Raw genomic sequence first — 24,362 nt, 5'->3', positions numbered from 1 at the left:
CTTAGAAAAGATAATCACCAATGGAAGTTCATTTAAGTGAAGGAAACGTCCACTACCCTTTGGACATAGATTACACGGTCTTGCAATTGAAGCAACTTATTTCTTCAGTTCCCCAACTGGGGAGATACTGCAGCTAAGCTGTGGGCAGTGCAGGGGAGGAGGGCAAATCCTAAAACAACATTACTTTTATTGTGCTACATGTCTACTGTCATCTGAATATTTGCATATATTTTTCAAACTTTAATATACCATCATCCTTGTTTTTCACGCCTGTTATCAGCTGGGCTAGCACTCGTATACACAACCTCATTTGTATGCAAAACTTAGAATAAAAAATTTGTCTCAGCTGAAAAACCACTTCTGGAAATCTGTTGCCGGTGGCTCCTGCCCATTTACGGTGCTATACCTAAATCTTGAATTACTATGACCTGGCCACCTTTTCATGTAGTTAAAAACCTATCATTGCGTATGCTATTGTACGAGTCCAAAACTGTGATATTAAGATGGAGCTAACACTGTGGGATCATTGACATACACCAGTCAAGTGTCCTAAGTGCTGGTTGTCACAATGCTACCATGTCATTTCCTTAATTAATGGCATTAAGGGATGCATGTATTTCAACGAGAAAGTGACATGTTAGTGTGATAGTGCCAAGGTATTGAAATAAACACACACAAGCATACACAAACACACACACACAACATAACATACCTGTTATTATGAGGACCAGACGTAGACCGTAATGAAGTGTGTATTTACTACTCTAACTCCACCTGCACTTTGATAGTAGGGTAAGTTTTAAAGTGGACCAAGACAAATATAACTGCACTTTTACTTTTTTGATACACACTAACCCTGGGCAAAGTACTACACTACACTTGCGTAGTTTGCGAAGTTTGCGCTACTTCGCACTACGTGAAATGCACGTAGCACAGTGCAAACATGCGTAGCGGTAATTTTTTTTTTGCTCGCGGTCCTCCACGTCAAGTTGGCAACCACGAGCAATATGACATCCCGGTGAGACTTTTTCCTTGTAGTTGCTGTTTGCGAGTGTGGAAAATAAACCTCCCGGTGAGATTCTCAATGCAGAGAGGCCAGGTTTCTCATTGCGAGTGGTCACGTATGCTCGCGTCCGCTAGCGATGAGAGACTACCAGTCCGAGTTGAGAAAGCTGCAGCTCGAGTAGCAGTCCACTCAAGCGGCAGAAAGCGACCGAGCAGAAAAGCATTTTTTAACATTTTCGCTGGAAATCATGATGGATCCGCAACTCCAACTAAAGTGTGGGCTCTCATGCTAGTTTTGAAAAGAGCCCCTAGGTGAGCCAAGACCCGGGGGCATATTTTTTTTAAAAAGGAGGGGTGCACGGACCCCCTCCAAGGCTTTTTGAGCCCCATGAACCATAACATTCCTGGTACTTTCTTTTTAAAAATGAATGGGGGCCTTGTGGACCCCCCAGGGCTTCATAGCCCCCTGAGAACACCCACCGACCTGGGGCTGTATTTTTTAAACTGAAGGGGGCACGCAGAGCCCTTTCCTCCGCTTTGTAGAAACCTTGGGGACCAACACCTCCCTGGGGCATTAAAATAATCTATTAAAGGGGGGCCATGGGGACCCCCCAGTGACCAACACTTCCCTGGGGCTTGTGAAATATGTAATACTGGGAGGAGGGCCATGCCACCCTACTCCCGGGTCACATACGCCCACAGGGACCACCACCTTCCTGGGGACTGCCTGTAAACACAGAAGGAGGGGGGCTGGAGCCGTTAATGGTTGTGAGTACCCCACTCACCACCAGAGCCGGCGCCCTATGTCTCAGGGAGCACAACCACAACCAGCTTTGACAGCTCCCGTCAAGTGAGAGCAAACATTAACTCCGCTCCCAGCAAGCGGGAGCTGTGAACCTGCTCCTGCTTTCCGGGAGTAAAGTTTTTGTCTGTTTTCCTGCCCGCTGTGATCCGGGCAGGGAAACAGATGAAAAAATTCTCCCACACAGAGGGAGCTCCACGGAGGGAGCTGCATGTTTAGCAGCTCCCTCTGTGTGGGAGAAATGCTGGCTTCCTCTGGAGGCAGAGAGCTGACAAGGACAGGAGGGGTATTCAGGCTCCCATCACTGTGCCCAATAATGCAGACTGCATGGCCTCAGTGGGCTCCACGGCACCCAGCATAACAAGGCCAGGCCCTGGAGGATGGGGTCCCCGGGGCCGAAATCGTCCCCTCTCCTTTTTATTTAGTAGTATACACCTTTTTAACCATTGATGGACAGCTTAACAAAAGGCCCCTGAGCTTGTATCCAGACGATTTTGTTGACACGTTATTGATGCAGAGGAATAGGAGTACATCCCCACAAATAAAGAAGCGCTTACTTCATTTATTCAAGAGGAAGTTGTAGTCTTGCCGTCTTCTCTTGATGAGGATTCATGTTATAGATTTCTGGATGATGAATACACTTGAGGAACAATCACCTTATCGAAATTGCATGCACACCAGGTCACTGGAGACATTACCCTATGGTCCTTTATGCAGGTGCAGTGCAAAATATGCACAAGACATTTGTCCAATGAGGTAGCGCTTACTAATTAATAAGATGAAAGTACTCTAGTTGGTAAGATATGTTCAGCAAAACTGGGGACTCTTCTGGGAAACAAATGAGGTTCCAGTCTGGCCCTGGCGCGGATTTCACAGAAATGAAACCTCAACAGAGACACTCACAAATATAAACATAACAGGTGCCCCAGTTGAAGCCCCACTTCAGCAAGCACAAGTGTTCATAACTTCTTAGGCTTGGGGAAGGGAAATCAAATGGGTTTCCTCTGATATTTTACATTAAAAAACAAATAGAAAACCTTAATAGAGGCGAATGTGTCATTGATCTAACTGAGCACAATCTGATCTGTAGTGGCTGTGATGAGAGGATTGTTTCATGTTGTCTCCTGGTGCGAGCAGAGTACATGGTTCTCCCTTTTAAATACCTTGTATTCAAATGCCGAAAATCCATAGCGCCACTCACACACACACTCCCAGACACACACAGGTACTCATACACCTACTCCCAGACTCACCCAGTCACTAGCACACCAGCTCACAGACCCATAGAGTCACTCACAAAACCAGTCACAAACCCATGCAGGCACTCAGATACCCACTCACAGACCCACACAGGCACTCACACACCAACTCACAGACCCACACAAGAACTCATACACCCACTAACAGAACCATAGCACCATTCACACACCCACTTAAAGACAGACACAGGCACTCACACGCCCATTCACAGACCCACACAACCACTCACACACCCATAGTGCCACTCACAGATACAGTCACAGGCACACACAGACACACACCCCCACTCACAGACCCACCCAGGCACTAATACACACACTCACAGGCCCAGAAAGGCACTTACACACCCACTCATAGATTCATAGCACCACTCAAACACCCACACACAGACACACACAGGCACTCACACACCCACTCACAGACCCATAGTGCCACTCACAGACCCAGTTATAGACCCTCAAAGGGACTCACATACCCAATCACAGACTCATACAACCACCCACACACCCACTTAGCAGCCTATACAGCCACTCACACACACATTCTCAAAGTTTACAGTTTAAAGTTAGGAAATAAAGTTTAGAAAAATGTAGAAATTCTCTGAAAAAAATAAAGGTTTCAGGAACGTTATAGTTAGGAAATAGAATTAAAAATGCCTTTGAAATTCACTGAAAAAAAACAAAGGTTACAGAGACATTATAGTTAGGACACAGAATTTTTTTAAAACATTTAAATTCACTGAAAAAACAAAGTTTGCAGGGATGCTATAGTAGGCTCTCATTTCACTCATGCGAAGCCATAGAAATTCAGTAGTTATCGTTACCTCAGCTAATTATAACTTATGCTCTCACAATGAATTGCTTATAACCTAATAATTTAAAAGGCCACCAAAAGATCTAACAGAGAATCTTGCAGTGAAGCGCACCTGATGTTTCCGAGCAATACAAGACAATGATCCAGGAGTCAAGAGCAATATTGGAAAGTTTGGTAGAAATGGCAGCATACATTTCAGGCAGCCAATAGCTCCTTCCTCAGATGTATGAAAGTAGATGGTCATTGCGTATACAATCACTTCAATCTGAGTCTATTGTTGATTTGCTACACCAATGTTCTGAAGGAATCAATGGCTAAAGTTGATGCCATTAATGGTTCGAGGCTTGGTAGTCTGATAAGGATCATGTGTCAACAACAAATACACAAAAGGTGATGGGTGCATTCTGGCAATAATGCTACCCACTGACACTAGCTCAGGGTAGCATTCCATCCCATAATTCTTTTGCCCACCATGCCCGTCAGATTAGGCATAGCCATATGCAAATCAGTCTTTACCCTGCTTCAATAGGAACAGTCAGATCCATATCCTTTCTGAACTGGAACACAAGCAACCCAAGACTGGTTTGCCAGTGGTTAGACTTACTACAGCGTTCTCTCATCACCTTTTGTGTGTTTTATGTACCACCCTAAGTGGCTTAGGGTATATCCAAATGTGACTCCCATGCCCACTGTGCCAATAGAACTAAGATACACCAACTAATGAGCCCCATTAGGTGCAAAAACGGTCTTGGGTTGCTTGTGTTCCAGTTCACAGGGGACCTGGCTTGGCAGTTCTGGCTGGATTGTTCCAGTTGGAGCGGGTCAAGAACGATTTGCATATTACTGGATCTAATTTGAGGTGACATGGTGGGCAAAGGGATGATGGGTTGCAATGCTACCTGAGAGATTGCCACTGTTTAGACTTTTTGCAAGCATTCTCCAATCACCTTTTGTGTGTCTGGTCATGCAGGGACTACAGACTCTTTCTTCTGGTTCCATGCATTTCTTTCATGCCGTGAATTCATAGACACCGTTTTCTACTCTTACCTTTGTCTATAAAACACATGGATGATATGTTTGAATTCCCTGACAGACATCACAAGCATGAGCCCATCACATTACCTGGATTTCTGGAGCCTTCTCCAGTGGTGGGGAATACAGATCTTTTACTGAACAGATCTTTATATTAATTGACTTCTGCACTTAATATTGTTGGTCTTCACTGATTTCTGAGACACATTTGCTTGACAGTTCGGCAATGTATTTGTTTGGCCCATGTTTTTCCAGGATCCTCCTGATGTTTGTAACCTGTTTCTAAAGCATTGTTTTATTTTCTGGACAATCCTTGATAGTTGTTTTGAATGAGGTTAAGTTACAGAATACCAGCTACTAAGACAAAGGAATTTGAATGGTCCACAGAAAATCTGTTTTTTGCTCTGTCCTTATGAGTACTTATAAGTACATTTTTGATATAAAACATTGTGACCATGGACTCAGGTCCTCCACATACATAGAAGTTATTTTTCAGGGAATATCCATATACTGGTTCAACGAGCGATGCGATTTGTCTTCGAAGGGAAACATCCTTTACCACGTGGATTTTACTCCGCAGTACCCTTTCAATGCGTCTTTTACAACGCAAGTCGTAACCACGACTTGCGCTGGAGGGCGCTACAGGAAAAGGAATAATTTAATTTACTATCCAACACTTTCCCTACTGTACGTAGGCTGGTGTTGGATTAGTAAATAAAAAAATTCCTAAGTCCGCACCCCTACAACGCAAGTCGTGGTAACAACTTGCGTTGTAAAAAACGCGTTGTAATGGTACGCGTGGTAAAACCATGCGTCGTACCGTCGTACATCCGTCTTTGAAATTGGCAGAGGGGTGGGTGTGTTTTTCGACTGAAGCCATCCAGAAAGTGCTGTTGTCTGGTTGCGGAAACACTTCCTGTGGGCATTCTGAAAGCTTCCCTGGAAATGCATTCCACCTATTAGTTGCCATTGGCTTTGTAGTTTGTAACTCACATTTTCTGATTTTCTTTTTGCTGGATTTATTTGTTTGAGGCCGTCCAGCTTGTCTTTATCCCTCTTGTTAAGCAAAGCTTGTTCTCCATCACTCCTTGTATTCTTCCATGAGCCCTCCTTTCTGTAAACAGGCCTGTACAATTTATTCTTATCTTACTTATCTCATTTGCTGTGCATTGAAAGGCAGAGACCAAATGTCAAGCTCTGTCTTCCAAGGAAGCTTCCTGTTTACTTTTCGTTCTCTGACTTCAAAGTTGGAGAATTTATGTGACAATCTTGCTGGGTACTGGGAAATAAAAGTTTTTTTATAGCACACAACCATGTTTAAAAGTCTGTAAATGAACTGTGCACATTTTTCCGAGCATATCAAAATTTGGAAAGCACAAATGAAGGACTTTTTTTGCAATTCGTAAGTGTGGTGGAAATAAATATTTTAATGCAATAAAAAAAATCAATACACTAGGTGATGTCACTTCCACACAAAGTATCATTTGAGCGCTGGATAGATTTATCAGTAAAAAATGTATGTGCAAATGTAATGGTTAGTACAATTGAAAATGTGTGGACTACTACACAATGCATATTCCATACTAAGCCTGTCCACTCTATCCATTCTATATCACTTCACTCTACAACTCTCTACTCCACTCTATGCCCCTCCACTCCACTCTACGCCACTCCACCATACTCCACTCCACTCTATGTCCCTCTATACCACTTCCTTCTAGGCCACTTTACAACACTTCACTCAAAGACACTCTATGCCACTCCACTCTACACACTCCACAACATTCTTTGCCACTCTACGACACTCTATGACACTCCATGCTACTTTACTCAACTTTACGTCATTCCATGCTGTACCACTCCCCTTCAATGATACTTTACTGCACTCTATGCAGCGCAACTCCACTGTACACCTCTCCACTCCACTCTAAACCCCTCCACACTACGCCCCTCCAGTCTATGATACTCTACTTTAGTTCAGTCTACTTCACTCCACTCTACTAAACTAAACTCTATGACACTCTACTCCACTCTAAGCCACAATATGCCCCTCCACTCTATGCCACTTCTCTCTAGACCACTCTACTACGCTACACACCACTCCACTTTGGAAATCTACTCCACTCTACACCACTCCACTGTACAACTCTATGCTTCTGTAAACCACTCTACGCCACTCTGCTCTATGACACTTTATTTCACTCTGCGCCCCTCCACAACACTCCACTCCACAACACTCCACGACACTCCAGTCTTCCACCCTCCACGAAAATTCACGTCAGGACACTCCACTCCACTCTTTGCTACTCTAATCCACTCATCACCACTCTACTCCACTCTACTCCACTCCACTCTAAGCCACTCTCCTCTACACCACTAACTTTTAGCAGTGCTAAACAGCAGCCACGCTGGTGTACAACATGGCTAAAACACATGGGCAAAACCAATAGCTCCTGCATAGGTGAGACATTTTGACATTGCCAATGCTTGTTTCTAGTTTCTTTGACAGCTCTCGTGCAGGTGGGGCACTAGTATTCGAAAAGAATGTTCATTAGCAGCTTATTCCAGTATCTCTCAATGCCTGCTTGCACACCACACTGCGCATTGCTCACACTGAATGAAGTCTTCCGTAAATAAAAATGTGCAGAACCACGTGAGTGGACTTTGATCTGTGTGTGTATCGTTATGTCAACCGTGGCAACACAAACACTGAATGAATCATAGTAGCATGCCTTTACGTCATGCACTGGAAGAGGAAGATAGCAAGTCATGTGGTGCTTTCCCAACAACTAAACAACCTGAAAGATGCTACAATCCTAATAACCTACTAGTTAGACGCCCCGGACATTGATACATGGATTACAACATGTTGCAGCACAAAAAGTTAATTTTATGCACTTTTGGCTTGTTTTGCACTATTTCAACAGACATATTTTATTCGTTTTTGTTACCTTCTCTTCTTGTTCTGTCAAAAAATCTTGGGACCCTCAAAATAAATCCATCATTCTTTGGGGCTGCCTTTCTACCACTTTGAGACACAGTCACTAAATGGGGTCCTTACTGCCCCCACCCCGAAATCATATCTTGAGACCTGATGACCTGTCTTGTACTCCCAAACATAACTGCATGTCAAGAGTCCTGCCTTCCTTTCACCCTAATCCCTCAAAACTGATCTTAATATTAGTAATTCTGCCACCTAAAAAATCCACATACTTGCTGTTCAGCCTGTGAACTGCACCCCTTCCCCAAGTGGAAATCTGAATGCTTGGCTTACTGCAAGCCCCTTCTCCACAGTCTACATCAACATCCCTGGAATCCTGCCATTCCCCTGCCTTCGATACCTAGCATCCCATCTTGCCCTGAGCCCCAAACAAATCTCTAAAGTAGGGACTGTCTTATTCACCGCTAATCAATGCCTCTTACCTGGTATCCAGTTTCCTCCTATCCCCACTCCCAATAAGAATCAAATTACTTGGCGCCCTGTTTTCCTCTACTGACTTAATAAAGATGACTTGTCCCCTGCCAGCACAGGACCTGGCACACACCTCCCTCAACAAATAAATCAACTCCTTTCTCTGTGACAGGTAGGGTGGGGAAGGCAATGTAAAATCCATATCTCTAACCATACGGAACATAATGCGGAAAAACCCATGACATAGTTCACATTGATGTGTTAGAAAGAAGTAGTGCTAAATCCACCACTCACCCATACTGCAGTGCCTTTGTGAAAACGCCATTATGAAACCCCTCTTCAACATTAGCCTTCAAATTTAATTGTGCCGGAGGTAGGCGATATGACCAACCCATTGACTCAAGGATCCCTCTTCAGAGAAAGCCCATGCATTGAAGACATCATTGTATCCCTAAAACCAAAAACACCATGTAAGTAGTGAGGGCTTTGCAGAAAAGAAGTGTGTAAAGTAATATGACCTAACTATGAATTTCAATAGCTCCAGAGGCAAAGTTGTCTGTCTTCTCAGTCAAATGGGATCTATGGGAAAGGGTGTGAATTGCGGCACTTGTTATCCTACACTGGTTATGTTTATGAATTAGACTCTAGGTAAACTCTACCAGCAGTGACATTATGTGGGATTTTAATGGTAAATAGTGTAAATAGCATAGTACCAGGCCTATGTCCATTTTTCTCTGGGAGCCATTGAAAACATGACAGGTTTGGTTTTGAATCATCTAAAGCCTGCAAAAAGGGTGTTTAAATACACTGATTGGGGATAGGTTTTGAGAGAAAAATTGGCAAAGGTAGCAACTAAGTGTTGGTATGCCTTCCTCATTCCTAGATAATTTGTTACATACATGTGATTGAAAATTTTGAATGCAATTAAAAAGATAAACCTCTCAATAATGTAATTATGTAAAATACTCAGAGAGGTCTATCCATGGGCGATGAAAATTTTGACTGAGTCATTTTGTTTCCTCTTTCAGGAATTATGTAGAAGCATGACCGGGGCTCCAGAGGATCCAAGGCTCCTGGGCAGATCACATTTTAGCCCCAATGCACGCCACCGAAAAGGCCACAACTCCTGGCTATAGACCTACTGGGATGTATACAGCAGATATTATGCAACAAGGAAAGGTGACCCTTCATTTCTGAGACATGCAATAGAATGAACCACCCATTCCACCTTGGATCATTCTGATACCACCAGATTGAAGGTTGCTACATCAAGAGCGGATTTACTGTCAGTTCGGAAGCTGCCTGTACCGTGCTGTCATCGCTGCATAGGTCCATTCCCTGAGGTTAGCCTCTTTAGTGCTTCATAATGTCCCAGGCAATGAATTCAGAAAGACGCCAATCTTTCTCAACAAAGCAGATTGAGATCATCAACTTGTCCTCCTTATCGGACACAGAGAAGAAAGCCATACTTGAAGTGCTGAAGAGAGATGACCATTTGAAACAAATCGAAGGTAAAAGGATAAGGTAATCCTGGTTCTTTCTTATTTCTCTGACCTCACCTCACCTCCATTCTCTAGTATAACACACTCTTTAAATTCTGTGTACTGGTGAATGGACATCTGCATTTAACAAGCACTAAAATTCCACTTTGGGTCCAGATAAATTGTTTATTGAAGCACATTGTAAACAGACAAGAAATGCAGCATAAATTCCGATAATGGTGGGGGTCTGTAATGCAGTGCTTCTCTGTAGCACATTCAATGCATATGTCCGAGACAAGTAAGGGCGGTGCTGGATAGATAATGGAAGGGTTGAAATGTCTTATGCACATGATTGAAGACATTCGAATAAAAGCCATTGCAAATAAATAACTTCTGGACTTATAGGCTCAAGAACAGTTCACATGCCAGGGATGGCACATACCTATATGCAAAACAAAGCACAATGTAAAAATATTGATTTAATATGTGAACTGAGACCAGACCTAAGGAGTAATGCTGAAACATGCACTGATGTGTCGAGCAAAATATAACCAAGGCGTTAGTTAAACTGGTTTAAAATATTGACACCTACATACAAGGATTCAGGTAAACTGTGAGTTTAACAGAAGAAGTTACAGAAGTGTGAACGTGCTTTGCTTGTATTTACATTTAATACTGCTCACACATTTACAAAACGTTTTTATCTGTGAAAAGCCTAGATTCATGAACCTTTGCCCATTTTGTGTATGTTTCAGCTAGCTTAGGCGCCCAGTCCTTGGGAAAACGTGTTTGGTCTGTTCTCTTGGGGAGCTGGTCTGCAGGTTTTCGTTCTTATCAGATAGCTGTAGTGTTTGGATTCTAATTAGAGGTGTTGGGATACTGGCCTTTGGAGTGACAGAATTACTGTAAAAGCATTCCAAACACCTTGAAGTATTTCTTTACTGACTAAAGAGATTCTTTGAAAATGGTCCTTGTTCATACACTGGGTGTATTTTATGGTTAAGTCGAAGTGTTTAAATAAAGTGGCTGTAGAAAAGGTTGCATTAACCCCTTCCACGCAGGGCTAATTCCCCCGCGGTGCGGGGAGGGGGGGGAGGGGGGGGGGGAGCCACGCGCGGTGCCGCAGTGCTCGTGACGTCACGACTCGGCCCACTCCCTTGAAATGTGGGAATTAGCCCCAACTGGGCGTTCCGCTACAGTTATGACGAGCTCAGCTCGTCATGACAGCTCCACTGTGCCTCATGAGGAGCTGAGCTCGTCATAAGCGCCGAAGCGGTTAAAAGGACTATGCATTGTTTTAGTTTATTGATTCAGTATACCGCTGCATGTTGCCAGATGGTTGCATCAGAGCTCTCAGTTTACGGAGAAGGCCAGATGAGTAGACCGGTGTGGTAGGGATAGGTGTGACAGAGACATGGTAGATAGGCAGACCGGCGAAATACTAAAGATGGGGGAGGGATAGCGTCAAGAGGTCAAAAGACTTCTTAAATAAGACTTTCTAAAATGTTTTTCAAAAAATCAAATGCCATGGGTGGGGCATTCTGAACGACTGCCCTCTAGAAAATTCCACTGAGAATTATTTTCGATATGCCATTGAATATAATTGTGTATTTTAATGCTGCTATGTGACCTATGCTTTTATGGATATATTTTTATCCGAATAAAGATTTTTTAATTGAATTGAATATTTGCGGTGGAACACTGAAGCATGAAAGTGTGTCCCAAAGCTAACAATACTGGAATTTTACTTTGCATTCGTGGGGCACTTAATTTAGTTTTCCGTAATAACTCATCTCGCATGTCCAAACAGGCTTGTGAGACACATGACACAGCATGTTTATGGTGCTGCTGACTTTACAATTGCAGATTTGGTTAACCACATGTGACTTACAAGTGTAAGCTTTTGAATTGGTCTTCCGGGAACCTCTAGTCCTCTCATCCAGTGCAGGATGTCCTCATCAGATCAAGTTCAAACAAGTACCTTATCAGCTTATATATCTGCTTCAGTTGTTTATCTAACACTTTTAGCAGCAACCCACCCAAAAAGCATTAACATTTAAGGTTTAGCTGTCATTGGAGGCATTTTTAGAAATCTTTAAAGTTTTTTTTCCTAACATGGGTTTGTGACTGGATAACAACTCAATATTTAGAAGTGGGCTGTTTTGGGCGTCCTTTCCAAAGACGAGATTTGTATCCTATGTATCAATGGCTTCCAATCGTAATTCTGATCGCAAAACATTGAAAACTGCTGACCTTCATCTCCATCTCTCATGTCATTCCCTCCTGTTCATCAATGTCTTTTCAGCCTGACCTTCTGCATGTAGTTCCTAGTGTCACACGCCTTTCAACGTCCTTCTTCCTCTCTTTCACCCTCACACCATCTCTCTCCTCACCTGCAAATGCAGCATTTTCTTTTCCTGTGGTGCTGTCTATATTTCAAAAGATGTGTATCCCCTTCACACGCTTTCAGAAATAATGATAATGACAATTGCCACAAATGTGACCATTTGGGTTTTATGCTAACGTTCAGCAGGGAGGGACATGAGTGGATGAGCATGTAATCTGAGCACCTTTATGGCCTACAGAGAGGCTTCATAAGAAACTCTCACTTATTTGAACCTCAATTACAGAGCACCCAATTGTGACACTTCATGGGATCTCCAAACTTGTCTGTACGGAGAGCTACTTATGGTGAATGAAATGCATTGAGAGATACTATTATTATCAGTGTTGTACAATTTTGAGTTGTTTTATATGTATAAGAATTCAACCAAATAAAAACTTTCTAATTTAATAAGCTGGGCTGCACACAGGTGAGGTACTCACAGGTAGCTGGAGAGCTACAGTAGCTCACGAGCTACTGGTTGGAGACTCTATTTGAACTCAATAGACATCTACAGGTGGCTCAGTTCATTGGATGTACAAGAGCCATATTTTGCATAGAAAATCGGCAGAAATACATCTGGAAAAAACCAATAGCCTTAGGGAATGCAAGATTAACTTAAATGTGAAATGTAAACAAGTACTTCATTTCTGACATGGATCACCTTAAGGGTTTTCTCAATCAACGTTGAGAAATTTATCAGTGTTTTTACCTTACAATTTGAGACCGTGAATATAGGGTCTAGTGGGGTCCCTTTACAAAGTCTGTTTTATTGCCTATTGACTCGAGGTTTGGCAGGGCCCTCTCACTTAAAGCTCAGTAGCTCTTGGTGTATTATACTAATTTAGCTATTGCTCGCTATTTAGCTTTGGTTCCTAATTTAGTCTTCTCTAATTTGATCACACTGGCTAGGAATTGCACACTGAATGTTGATGGACGATTGAGGGTGGAAGATGCAATAATGAATGATCCTGTGGTTAATTTGTAATTTGTTTCTGTAGTGAACAGGGTTAGCGTCCCTCACTCATTATCTATATAATGAAGTGGTACACCTGTAAGTTTAATTTATTTACATGCAATGATTAATGCTGTATGTAATGTTATATTGAATGCTACAATGGTGCCCCTTTCTTGGCATTTATTGAAAATGTTTATTATTTTTTTAACTTGGTCAAATAGTGTTTGTCTCATTTGTCTGACTGGCTTTAATACCTGTCAGAGACATAAATGCCCACTTTCCTTTGTTTTTGAAGTAATCTTTGATAAATTGTTCAAATTAAATTTGCATCAGTGAAATATTGGGGAAATGGTCTTTTGCGTGGTTGTTACTGCTTTGGGAATATCCATTGCAACAAAAAGATTTTGCTTCGGTCCCTATTCTATAAACATTTTTCAATAAGTGCCAAAATGAGACAGCAGTTTGCAAAACTATCGCTCATAATGTATGGCACATCTTTGTTGGTGAATTAATTAATTGTATTATTAATGCAGATCTAACAAAATAAATCCTAATCAATGAAGGATCTATTTTAATATTTTGAGGTAAACAGTTTTTTGATTAAAGCTAAGTAATTCTTCCGCTAAATTAGTTTAATCTTTGTATTTTAAAAGGAGATTTTTTTCTATTGATTACTCAGCAAAAATAGAACACTTTCAGCGTAGGCCCTTTTTTGCCTTTGTGCAATATTGTTTGTTATCTGAAATCTAGCAAAATCGTTAATACAACAACAATATACTCCTGGTTTCCTGAAAAATTTACCTGGGTAAGAGGCAGACAGGAGCAGGGATTTAGAGACAAATAGGGACAGTTATCCATTGGCCACATTGTTGCAGAAGGGTAGACAACCAGAATATGAAATGCTTTAGAAGAATTAGTCTTGAGCCTGTTTTAGCCATCGACTAACTTTAGGAAAGTGATCAATTGGTGAATTCTCTCATGAATTTGTTGATGGAGGGTATATGTATCAACATATGCACAGACACAAATATGGTTTTGCATTGAAGTGCTCATTTCAGTGCAAATGGTGCGTGAGCCTTGTTACACCACTTGTTCAGTGCATATGAAATGTTCCAGTGGGCAGTGTTGAAAATTGTATTGTATTGCATTGAAAATGTATGCCAACCAACCCATATACACTTGTGTGTAAGGCAAAACATGCAAGCAGATGCATTTATTTAAATTCTTTTCATTTGCTTTTTCAACTTCACCTTTGGTTCCTTATGGGGCAGCAGAATGTGAGGGTCAATGGTTAAGTTTACTGATGCTAGGCGTGAGTGTACTTTAGCGTATCTGCATTTTGCAGTGCAAAATGTGTAGACTTATATTTTGCAACAGCCTTTTAAATCGACTGGGCATGACTTGCAAGGGTGCCCGCTGACGAGAGTTAGGATGTAGCCTTATGATTAGAGCAGTCGACCCCAAAGCTGGGGAATTGGGTTCGAGTTTCGGCAACAACGCTCAACATCCTGAGAATCTGGGCAAATCACTTAATCTCCCTCTGCCTAACAAAAATGAATGTGTCCAAAGGTAATGAAACTGGGTCCATTTAAAGCGCTCTGATACCCAATGTCTCGGGTCTTGTTCGCGCTATATAAAACTAAAAAAAAATGCTAGGTCTCAATAAGAGCACTGGAAAGTATGAAAGTGCAGTTTGAAAACAAAGATATTTGATTATTTTGTGGGCTATGTATCAGGTTTCATGAACCCAACCGCACCAAAATACACACATCCGTTTGTTAATCAGGGTGCTTGCACAACAGGCAAGCATGTGCAGGTTTCACAATCATAAGTTTCCATCTCAAGAGCAGTTGCCTCATCTTTGTTAATTCTTCTTAAGAAGAAAGGATTATAATCTAAGATATGAAATCTCAGCTATTGTCTCCAAAACTGTGCCCTCATTTGGGTGTTGCAATATTTTCAATACACATGTGTGAACCCCAAATGATGACTTATGCATAGTTTTAGGGGATTCCTGATTTTACAACGTAGTGTTTCCTGGCCTAGTTTTTATCTGCAAGATGGCAATGTTTTTTGTGTAAGCAAATTGACGCTCAAATTGATCCTTCCATTTATCATGAGTTATCTTATCTACAAAACTTTTTTTGCGTGATCTTGAGACTCAATAATGTAGCCAAACTTTTTTTTTCTCAAAGTGACTTTTAAGGGGCTAGAAATTCCTGATTTTTACATGAAACCCACATATATGTGCAAAACTAAGAAGGGAAATCATAGTATTCGAAGATTACGGCAAGTTTGAAAGAGAAAAATGTTGCAACCTCACACAGCTTTAGCTCTAATAGGGACACCACACATATGTATAAATTCAGAGTTAAATATGGGCTGGCATTAGCTAGAGAGCAATGTTTTCAAAAACATTCAGTTTCCCTAAATGTTTAAAGAGAAATCTTTCATAAATTCTCCCTGAACTGTTGTGAACAACATTGTGGTTTCCTGATTTACGGGGGTCAGAAGTTGAACTGTAATGGCGGTAAAGGATTCCAAAATCTCAATACTAGTTGCATCCTTTGCTATCACGCCCATGGATAAGGGGCCTAGAAGTATGCTGTAGTTGCTTGTCCTATTGAAGTTATCTCTTACTCGTTTACCCTTTTCAACGTGGCACAGGTTTTATACAACTGCCTAGAAACGAATAAGGTCTAGGTTCTAGAGACACAGAGATTAGAATGGGAGTCATGCATGGTGAACTTTTTGTTTTTTAAAATTATTTCATTTTCATAGCTTACTTATTACCATACCAATAACAAATCAGGGGAGGTTGATTACCAATTTAAATTTTTGTATAGACCTTAAAATACACCAAGGATACCAAAGAGAGCAATGGTAGCCTACACAAAGAGAAAAATGGCAGAAAGGAATGAGATATTGGAGGAGGCAACAATTCAGCCGTTACAGGAACGAGTGGTAAATGTCATGAACATATGCTGGATTTCAAAAGGAAAGGCAAGAATTGAAGAATCAAAGAGTGGGCAAAGTGTTATGTATAACTGCAGAATGGACATGTCAAAACTCCCATGGTTTATTTAGATGCAAAGAAAACAATTGATGGACAGAATGTTGATCAATGTCAAACATTTACCCCAGTTCAGAGATCTGGGCCTAAATCCATTATTTTTGTAGCTCCCCATGCCATTCCAGTTTGAACCCAGCCATATGCAAACCAGCCTTGACTCTGTTCCCCATGGGAACAATCCAGGCCAGGTTATCCCTTGACTAGAAAGAAAGCATCCTGGGATCGGTTTCGGGGTTTCTCCCCTCATCGGCCAAGCTAGCTTGACTCCAGTGGAATGGAGAGCACAGGACCCGCATCTGGACATACCCATCCCACTAGGGGTGACAAATGCAAAAAGAACAATTGTTTCAACTCAGATTTGTGACTGGGGGTGAGTGTCTGAAAAGATTCAGCGCTCCGTCCATCATCTCCTTGTGTTTGCTTTGTTTACCCTAAGTTGGCGGGGTATGCCCAGATGTGAATAATAGAGTAAAAAATAAAGTAGAGTCTGCAGTAGGCACTGTGAGATAATGAAGGAATTACCAAATCAAAAAAGAAACATGCAAATTAAGAATTAAGGTTCTTTACAGGCGGTTGTAATAATGAAGTGGCAAAGTGTGATTGGGTAAAAAACAGGCCAAGGGATTAAAGAGAAATAGGGGGTGAAAGTAGGTGTAGATTCAGAGTTTACTGTAGAGGTGGTAGCGTATGCACTGGGAGAGGTACAGTAGTGGTGGGAGTAGAGGACAAATCAGATGGATGTGTAGCTGGATCTGAAGATGAAGCAGGAGATGTGGATGTAGCAGTTATAGTAGATCTAGAGCTAGATGTAGAGGTGCAGGACAGTGTAACAGTTAGTTTCATGGTAGCAATAAGTGTAGCGGAAGAGATGGGTGCAGAGGTGGGTAAAGATGTAGTGGTAAAGGTAGGTGTAGACCTTGGCTTAGAGGAGGTTAGTAGATGTAAGCATAGGTGCAGCAGATGTGGATGTAGTGGCAGAGTTAAAGTTATATCTGGAGAGAGAGGAGCGTAAGAGTGAGTGTTGAGGTAGAGATAGGTGTATAGCAAGAGTTTGGTGCATAGCTCGGTAAACATTTTGTGGTATAGGGAGGCATAGATGTAGGCTTAGAGGTAGCTGATAGATTTAAGTGTAGGTGCAGCGTTAGATGTGAGTTTAACATCAGCAGAGGGGTAGAGCTAGATGTAGAGGTGGAGAAAAATGTAAGTGTAGGTGTTGCAATAGAGGAAGGAATATAGAAGGGTTGGGTTCAGTACAGATGTGGAGGTAAGTGCAGAGGTAGAGGTAAGTTTAGAGCTAGAGGCAGGTATAAAACTAGTTGTGTAGATTAGGGATAGAGATCGATTTGGAGTTACAGGTGGGTTTAGAGACTGAGAAAGAGGTGGTTTGGGTAGGGAGACATGTAGTTAAGAAGTAGAGAGACAGATTTAGTATTAGGAGAAGAGGTAGGTATAAATTGAAGTGCAGAGGTATGTTTAGAGATAATGTAGATGTCCAGGTAGAGGCAGCATTGGGTTAAGTGTAAGGACCAGAGTACATGCAGTATTTTCATCAATTTATCATTCTTTGGTATGAGTTCTTCATTTTCGACACCCATATTTATATTTTTTAAATGTCTTTATTATGAGTTGCGTTATAGTATTTCATGAAAGTATTCTTAATTCTCACGTTGTAATCCATGCCATGCATGTGTCACACTCCTTGCAAGAGGGCAGTGCCGCAGGCATGGAAGGTGGCAGAAATGACCAGGGTAAAATGACGGGGAATAGACTGGACTACCGGTCGGGTCCAAGCTGTAGTTTCAGACATGTCAACAGCACCCTTGTGTCCAATTTATGTTCAAAAGTAAGAGAAGGACTCGCACACATTTTCAGGTCAGTGTGAGGGGAGCAGAGTAAAGCCAGGCACCGATACCTCCCGTTTTATGGTTTCACGTCCCCCTGATACATTCTACAGCCCAGGGCGTGCAGCCTTCTACTTGATGTACATTCCAGCCAGCATGGTTCAACTGCGTCGTTCAGGTTCGCTTGGTGGCTGCACGAGTGTAATTGTTTTTCCGTTCGTTCAGTGATCGGGAAATTACACCAGCATCAGAGCAGAGAAGAGTACGATTTGAAGAAGGCCGCCCATAAGCAAAGAGAGAGGCGTTACCATGGCTACAAAAGAACCTAACCAAGCAAAAGGCCCTTCGGTAATAGGAGCTGAAAGAGCTCTTCTGTTTGAGTGCAGGTGTTCAGAGGAAGACGCATCGAGGGGGGCCCTGTACCCATGAGTGGGACTGGGTTACTTTACTTCACTACGGACGTGTGAAGAAAACTCTCAAAGCACGAGGAGCACCTGCTAACATTTGTGGCAGCACTCTGATGACATTTCAGGAAACCCTTTCAAAGCAGACCAAAAGTGACACACTACTTCAGAAAAAGAAAGACATGTACATTCAGGCTGCCTTGGCTGGAATGGTTTGTCTGAGACCTCGCACTGTACATATTATTGATTTCAAGCAAACCTTTTTGCAGCCGCTATCCATCCATCCAGGAAGGAAACTATACCTGTTCCTTCTCCTTGATAAACGCACGTGGCTCGCCAACTTAAGTCTGCACGAGATACTATTGTTTTTACTAGCGCCGTCTGTCCCCGCTGCATCGACCCGCACGAGTAATTTAAAATTAATTGATTACATAGAGCAGTCAACAGTTTCATCGATGAGGCCAGCAGCCTCATTCCCGCTTTTTGTTATTCCTTATTGCAGATTGAGAAAACGTACTAAACCCTTCTTCATTTACCCACCTTGGCTGAACATCAAACAAACATGTAAACGCAAAACCTACAATCCAGAACTCTTCCTTTTTAAATTATGCTGTGCAATCTGTTCAGGTAGTAACACAACCACTTACATCCCCCTCTCACTTTGATTCTCATCACCGCATTGCATTTAACTGCTCACATTGAAATATGGATTGACACAAAGACGCAGCTAATCCAGCCCCCCACCCGAATGAAAGTGTCACTGTCTCTAACACAGCACTCAGCAGATAAAGAGGTCGAAGGAGCCGTTCTTCTTATCAACAAATCTCTCACAATCATATAATCTCAGCAATGGATCCCAAAAATGTCAAACCTGGACAAAGCAGGATTTCATATCCGCCAAATTCGCTTCAGCTCTGGGATAGATTTCCAGCCTTGTCCCGATCCAAAATATAACCCTCAGACAGAGGGCCAGATTTAGAGTTTGGCAGACTAAGTTACTCCATCACAAACGTGACGTATATCCTGTCCGCCATATTACAAGTCCATTATATCCTATGGCACTTGTAAAATGGCGGACAGTATATCCATCACGTTTGTGACGGAGTAACCCATCCGACAAACTCTAAATCAGGCCCAGGGTCACTTTTTATTTTTACACCAGCAGTAAGCTCGGCTCACTGTCCCACGAGCACTGTCCCACGAGCCAGAAAGTTTCGTTCAGGGGGCAGGTCTTTCTCTTAACTAGACCCTCTGTACTGGAATGAGTTACCTCCTCATATTCGAAAGTGTACTGATCATTTTAAATTCAGAAAACTACTTAAGACAGATGTTTTCAGCTTAGCAGTTTCATTTTTGTCTGTGACCTTGCTGATATACCCCTTTTGGGGTGATTTGTGGACAATATAAAGGATTTTGACATAACATAACATAAGCTCTACCCACAAGGCAAGCTGGACGCGGGGGCCAGACGGCTAGGCAGGGCTGAGGGAGGCCAGATACAGTTACAGAAAAGTCCGGTTTTCATTCAGATCAAGAGTGCACCCTCCCTGGGCAAGCCACCCCACCTTCTCTCAGTCCTCCAGAGGTTGAAAAAATGAGTAAATGCCACTCTTCTTTAGTTGATGGGAAAGTTTCTCGTAGTCAATCCTGAAGCCCCCAGTTGATCAGGAGAGGCTTCAAGGTCCCAGAGCTCACTCCAGCTAGGACTGCTACAGGGTCTAGGACATTATTTTTTAAAAAAATACACTACCTCTTCTTTCAGCACTTCCTCTTTGGCTTACTGCTAAATTTCCAGAAGTCCTAATTCCAAGATGGCTACCCTTTCCTCCATATGAGCTCCAGTGCATCCCTTGTCACTCCTCTATTGAGATGCCCTCTCTTTCAGTATACAAATCAATCTTTGTCCTGCTTCGATTGGAGCCAGACATTTTAGGATGGCCCTGGGAATGAACAGGTTACTTTCCTGCCAGCTCCCTTTGGCATCACTGCATCAAAAGAAGACATTTTAGTGCTACCTTTAGTTCTGCCACCCGTTTCTGTTCTCCTCCTAGATAGATTATCCCAGTGGCGGCTGGTGACATTTGAAAGTGGTGGGCCGGAAACTGATAATCATACTGCACTGCACCGTAGCGAGCGAGCGTAGCGAGCGAGGCCGGACCCCCCAAGGAGGGTTCGGGGGGATTTCCCCCCGAGAAAATTTTGAAAAAATAGTGGAAAAATTGTGCATTTTCATGCAGATTTGAGTAAGAAGGAAGGTTAATAAAGCAATTGTGAAAGTGCAGGTATTACATTATTAGAGAGCTGTCATATAACATAGGTAGCTGCTTATTCAGTATAACCACAGAGCTTAATAACAGACTCCTGCAGCGCTTAGGAGAAAAACGGCCCGGGCGCTGGTCTGTGACCGAATCAGGGAGGGTGCGGGCCCGAGGCTTGAGACACACTCGTGAGAAGGGGGTGCGCACTCGCAGTCCTTCAGGAAGAAGGACCGTCAGGCGAGTAGAGGGTGCGAATGCATGGGTGAAATATGTGAGAGCATGTCTCCTGTCCCGGGACTATATATGAGACAGCATGACTCCACACAGTATATGAGAAAGCATGAACCCGCCCTACACCCCAAGACCAGGGCTGTTCTGAAGGGATCAGGGCAATGCAACTAAGGGCCAATAGATGTTGGGAACTATGCCTAGGACGTGGCAGAATGTTAACTTGCCCCAACTGCCTGAACAGTTAGTGGGAAACTGAGAATTCAATGCAGGTCTCTTAATGAGGCCAATTGCTTTTCTACAGGTTTAATGGTAACCTTCCTTCCCGTCGATGCCCTGCAGTTAAAAGGCAGTGCAGTAAAAAGTAACAAAATATTTTAGCTATTAATTATTCATCCAAGGTTCAGGACAATCCCCAGTTGGCAGCATTGGCATAGGCACAAATAAATATCTAGCCAACACTCAATACACTGCAGACTTGTAGCCTAGCGAAAAGCAACAGACATGCAGGTTGTTACGTAGGTAGTGTTTCCAAGTAGGCACACTGCTCAGAAAATTACCAACCTAAAGCACAGGAACGAAACTGTTTGCAAGATTTTCTGTCCCATCTAGCATAGATGGACAAAATACAGAGATTAAAGGCGAGCTCTTGTAAACCGTTCAAAAAAGATTTCTAAAGACTCAGATAAGCAAAGAAACAAATCTTAATACCAACTCTCCATATTAACACGTTAACAGTCCCTTCCAGACTTAAATCTAGCCAGGATGGGCATGGGGAAAAGGAGGAGCTGGGCAGATAAATCTGCAACCTTCTAAGTGTTAAAATCAGTCTTCCTGAAGTGAAACCAGTTGTAGTGCAGACCTCAACATTGCCCAGTGCTACCTACAAGTACTACAAGTTGCCTTTTTAAGATTGGAAAAATCCTTTGGACTCAATGATAACCAGCACCCTCACCCCCACAAACAACAAGAGAAATCTAGTCTCCCTAACCCTATTTCAAAACCAAGACAAACACATCCACTTCCACGTTCGCATGTTGAGTTGAAGATGAAAGAGCTGTAGATACTGGAAGCCGCACGTATCACCAGTGAGTGAAATGTCCTTTGAGAAAGCGAAGAAACAGGCATGTGAGAGTCTTCGTGAACGAAGAGACCCTCAAAAAGACCAATAAGGAGAGCACCACCATCTCACCACAGAATTCATCATGGCAAACTTTATAAGAGCCCTTGTATGGTAGGTAGACAATGATGTATGTTTGTTGATGCTGCGGGTCACCGAACTCCGCCCTTTACATGTGTTTAAAAATAACTTTAATAGAGCCGGGTTGCACATAAATGGAGGCCATTATCAAACAGAGCTTCATAGGAAGCTGCCGTACATTATAACTAAGGCTCCCGGTTTTCCGTTTATACGGATTTATACATATAAATACAGACGGAAAAATATTTTTTTCCTGTCTGTATTTATAAATAGAAGCGGAAAAATACAACTAAATTAGATTCTCTGAGCCCTCTTCCTGATTGCCGTTTATGACTGCCCTCATTAGCACCTGCTGAGCCATTAATCACTCTCTGCTAGGCACGGGAAATTCCTTCTGCGGTTCCTTTGACATCTCCATCGCTGAGCCTGCACCCCAGTGAGTTTTAGGTCACAGGTTAATCAAAGGGTGGGGGGTGGACCTGTATTTCACTGTTTGCACTACTACAGGTGTTAACATTTGAGGAGGTGGGGGCGTTGTTAGCAGCGCGAATACTTGGAGCTAAGACTGGCAGAAATGTGTGACCCAAAGAGGTCAGATATACCAGCAGAATAAACACATTAAGAAAATTAGGTTGCATTCACTTTCAGGCCTTAAATTGAAACGTTCCTCCGTGACTTGGTGAAGCATGAATAAACATTCCTGAGAGACAGAGGCAGCTGGGGCATATCTGTAAGCCCCTTTTCAAGTTAAATTGTTTATTTTCTCCACTGTGTGAGGAAGAACTGTGGCTGCAGCTACACTGTGTGGGATTAAAGCTTTAAAGTAAATTGTTCAAATGCTACGGGGCAGTATTAGGTAAAATAAGGGAAGTGATACAAGCCCAATGTCTTCAAAGCAGAGACTAGTTAACTTATGGAAAAAGGGTTTTGCATTAGCGAAGGACTTAGTTTAAAAAAAATGTGAATCAAAAGCTGCCCACTTACGTGGCTGTTGTTGGATATTTTAGGCTTCATGCTTCAGGATTGTGAGGGAAATAGAGCCTGACAGGACTAATGCAAGGGCCTTTATTTTTTCTGAAATGAGAGCTTGCTGCTGTCTTTGGCCAGGTCACTGAAAGTACCCAGGTACATTTGTCTAAATTCTAAATGTGTTTACATAGAATAAAAATGGCTACTGACAGTGTTTTCAATATTGTAACACAGCATCAGATCACTAATATTATCGCAGGTAATCTCTGTGACACCACTCCCATTTCTCATATGTGAGTTCCTGTTTTGATCTAACAGAAAAGTTTTTGGATGGATGTTGCATGAAACATATTTGGCGCATATATACATATAGCTAAACCTATAACAACCATTTGCACTGTCTATTTAAATAAATGTGGAAAAATACTAGCTGCAACGTCTTTTTTTGCTTGCGACAAAAATAAATACAGATATATACAGATAAAATGACATAAAAATAAATATGGATAAATACAGACGGAAATGTTAAAAAAATAAATACCATAAAACCGGGAGCCCTAATTATAACCTGTTCTCATCCATGTACGTGGGACTGGTGGAATACGAAAGGAGAACATTCGGGCCACTATCTGCAGGCGAGGTCTTCCAAAACACCGTGTGGGAGAGATGCTCCCAGAATCTGCAATGTATGTCTGTGATGTTCTCAAATATACGATACAAAAACATCATTGCACATCACAAAAAGTCTCTTTCAATCATTTGCTGTAAGCACGCATAGACCCGATTTCTTTGTCCAAAGGAATCACGTAGTGTATCCAAAATCCAAACTTTATTTCTTTTTATAAACACGGTTCTTGACAGCCGACGCGCGTTTCGCACCCTATGGGCTTTCTCAAGGCAAATCTCCAATTTGTATGATACTTTATCTTCCAATACTTGCGTAATACACGCTCCCTTTAAAGGGCGTCCGCCCAATATATGTCATCCAAATCTAGTAGCACTCTATCAGAGGTTGCAGTTGCCCTCACTTGTTTTCAATGTGGAGCCATGATAAGTTCCAACATAAATTCCAAAGACTGTCTTCCACCGAAATCGCGTTCAAAACCAGGTTCTCAAATATACCCTGCCCCTGCCCTCACTGAGAGGATCTGAACTCTGACCTCCAGCCCATCCATGGTAACCACAGCCTCCAATCCATTCTCGGACCGCCGACCTGCCAGACACATCCAGGACCTAATCTAT

The 24,362-nt window shown here is 42.4% G+C and overlaps 1 protein-coding gene across 3 annotated transcripts in view; it reads left to right on the top strand.

Annotated features, from left to right (window-relative positions):
• SYTL5 (synaptotagmin like 5) overlaps nucleotides 1-24,362 on the top strand; it is a 1,215,112-nt gene that overhangs the window by 633,994 nt on the left and 556,756 nt on the right. For all 3 annotated transcript variants that reach the window (XM_086934158.1, XM_086934159.1, XM_086934156.1), the window contains one exon: nucleotides 9,353-9,848. In XM_086934158.1, coding sequence (XP_086790284.1) covers nucleotides 9,691-9,848 — 158 coding nt within the window. In that variant the 5' untranslated portion in view covers nucleotides 9,353-9,690. The remainder of the gene's footprint in view (nucleotides 1-9,352; nucleotides 9,849-24,362) is intronic.

This window comes from Lissotriton vulgaris, chromosome 8 (assembly GCF_964263255.1).
Source record: "Lissotriton vulgaris chromosome 8, aLisVul1.2, whole genome shotgun sequence".
NCBI lineage: Eukaryota > Metazoa > Chordata > Amphibia > Caudata > Salamandridae > Lissotriton > Lissotriton vulgaris.
This window is presented reverse-complemented; position numbering and strand designations above follow the sequence as displayed.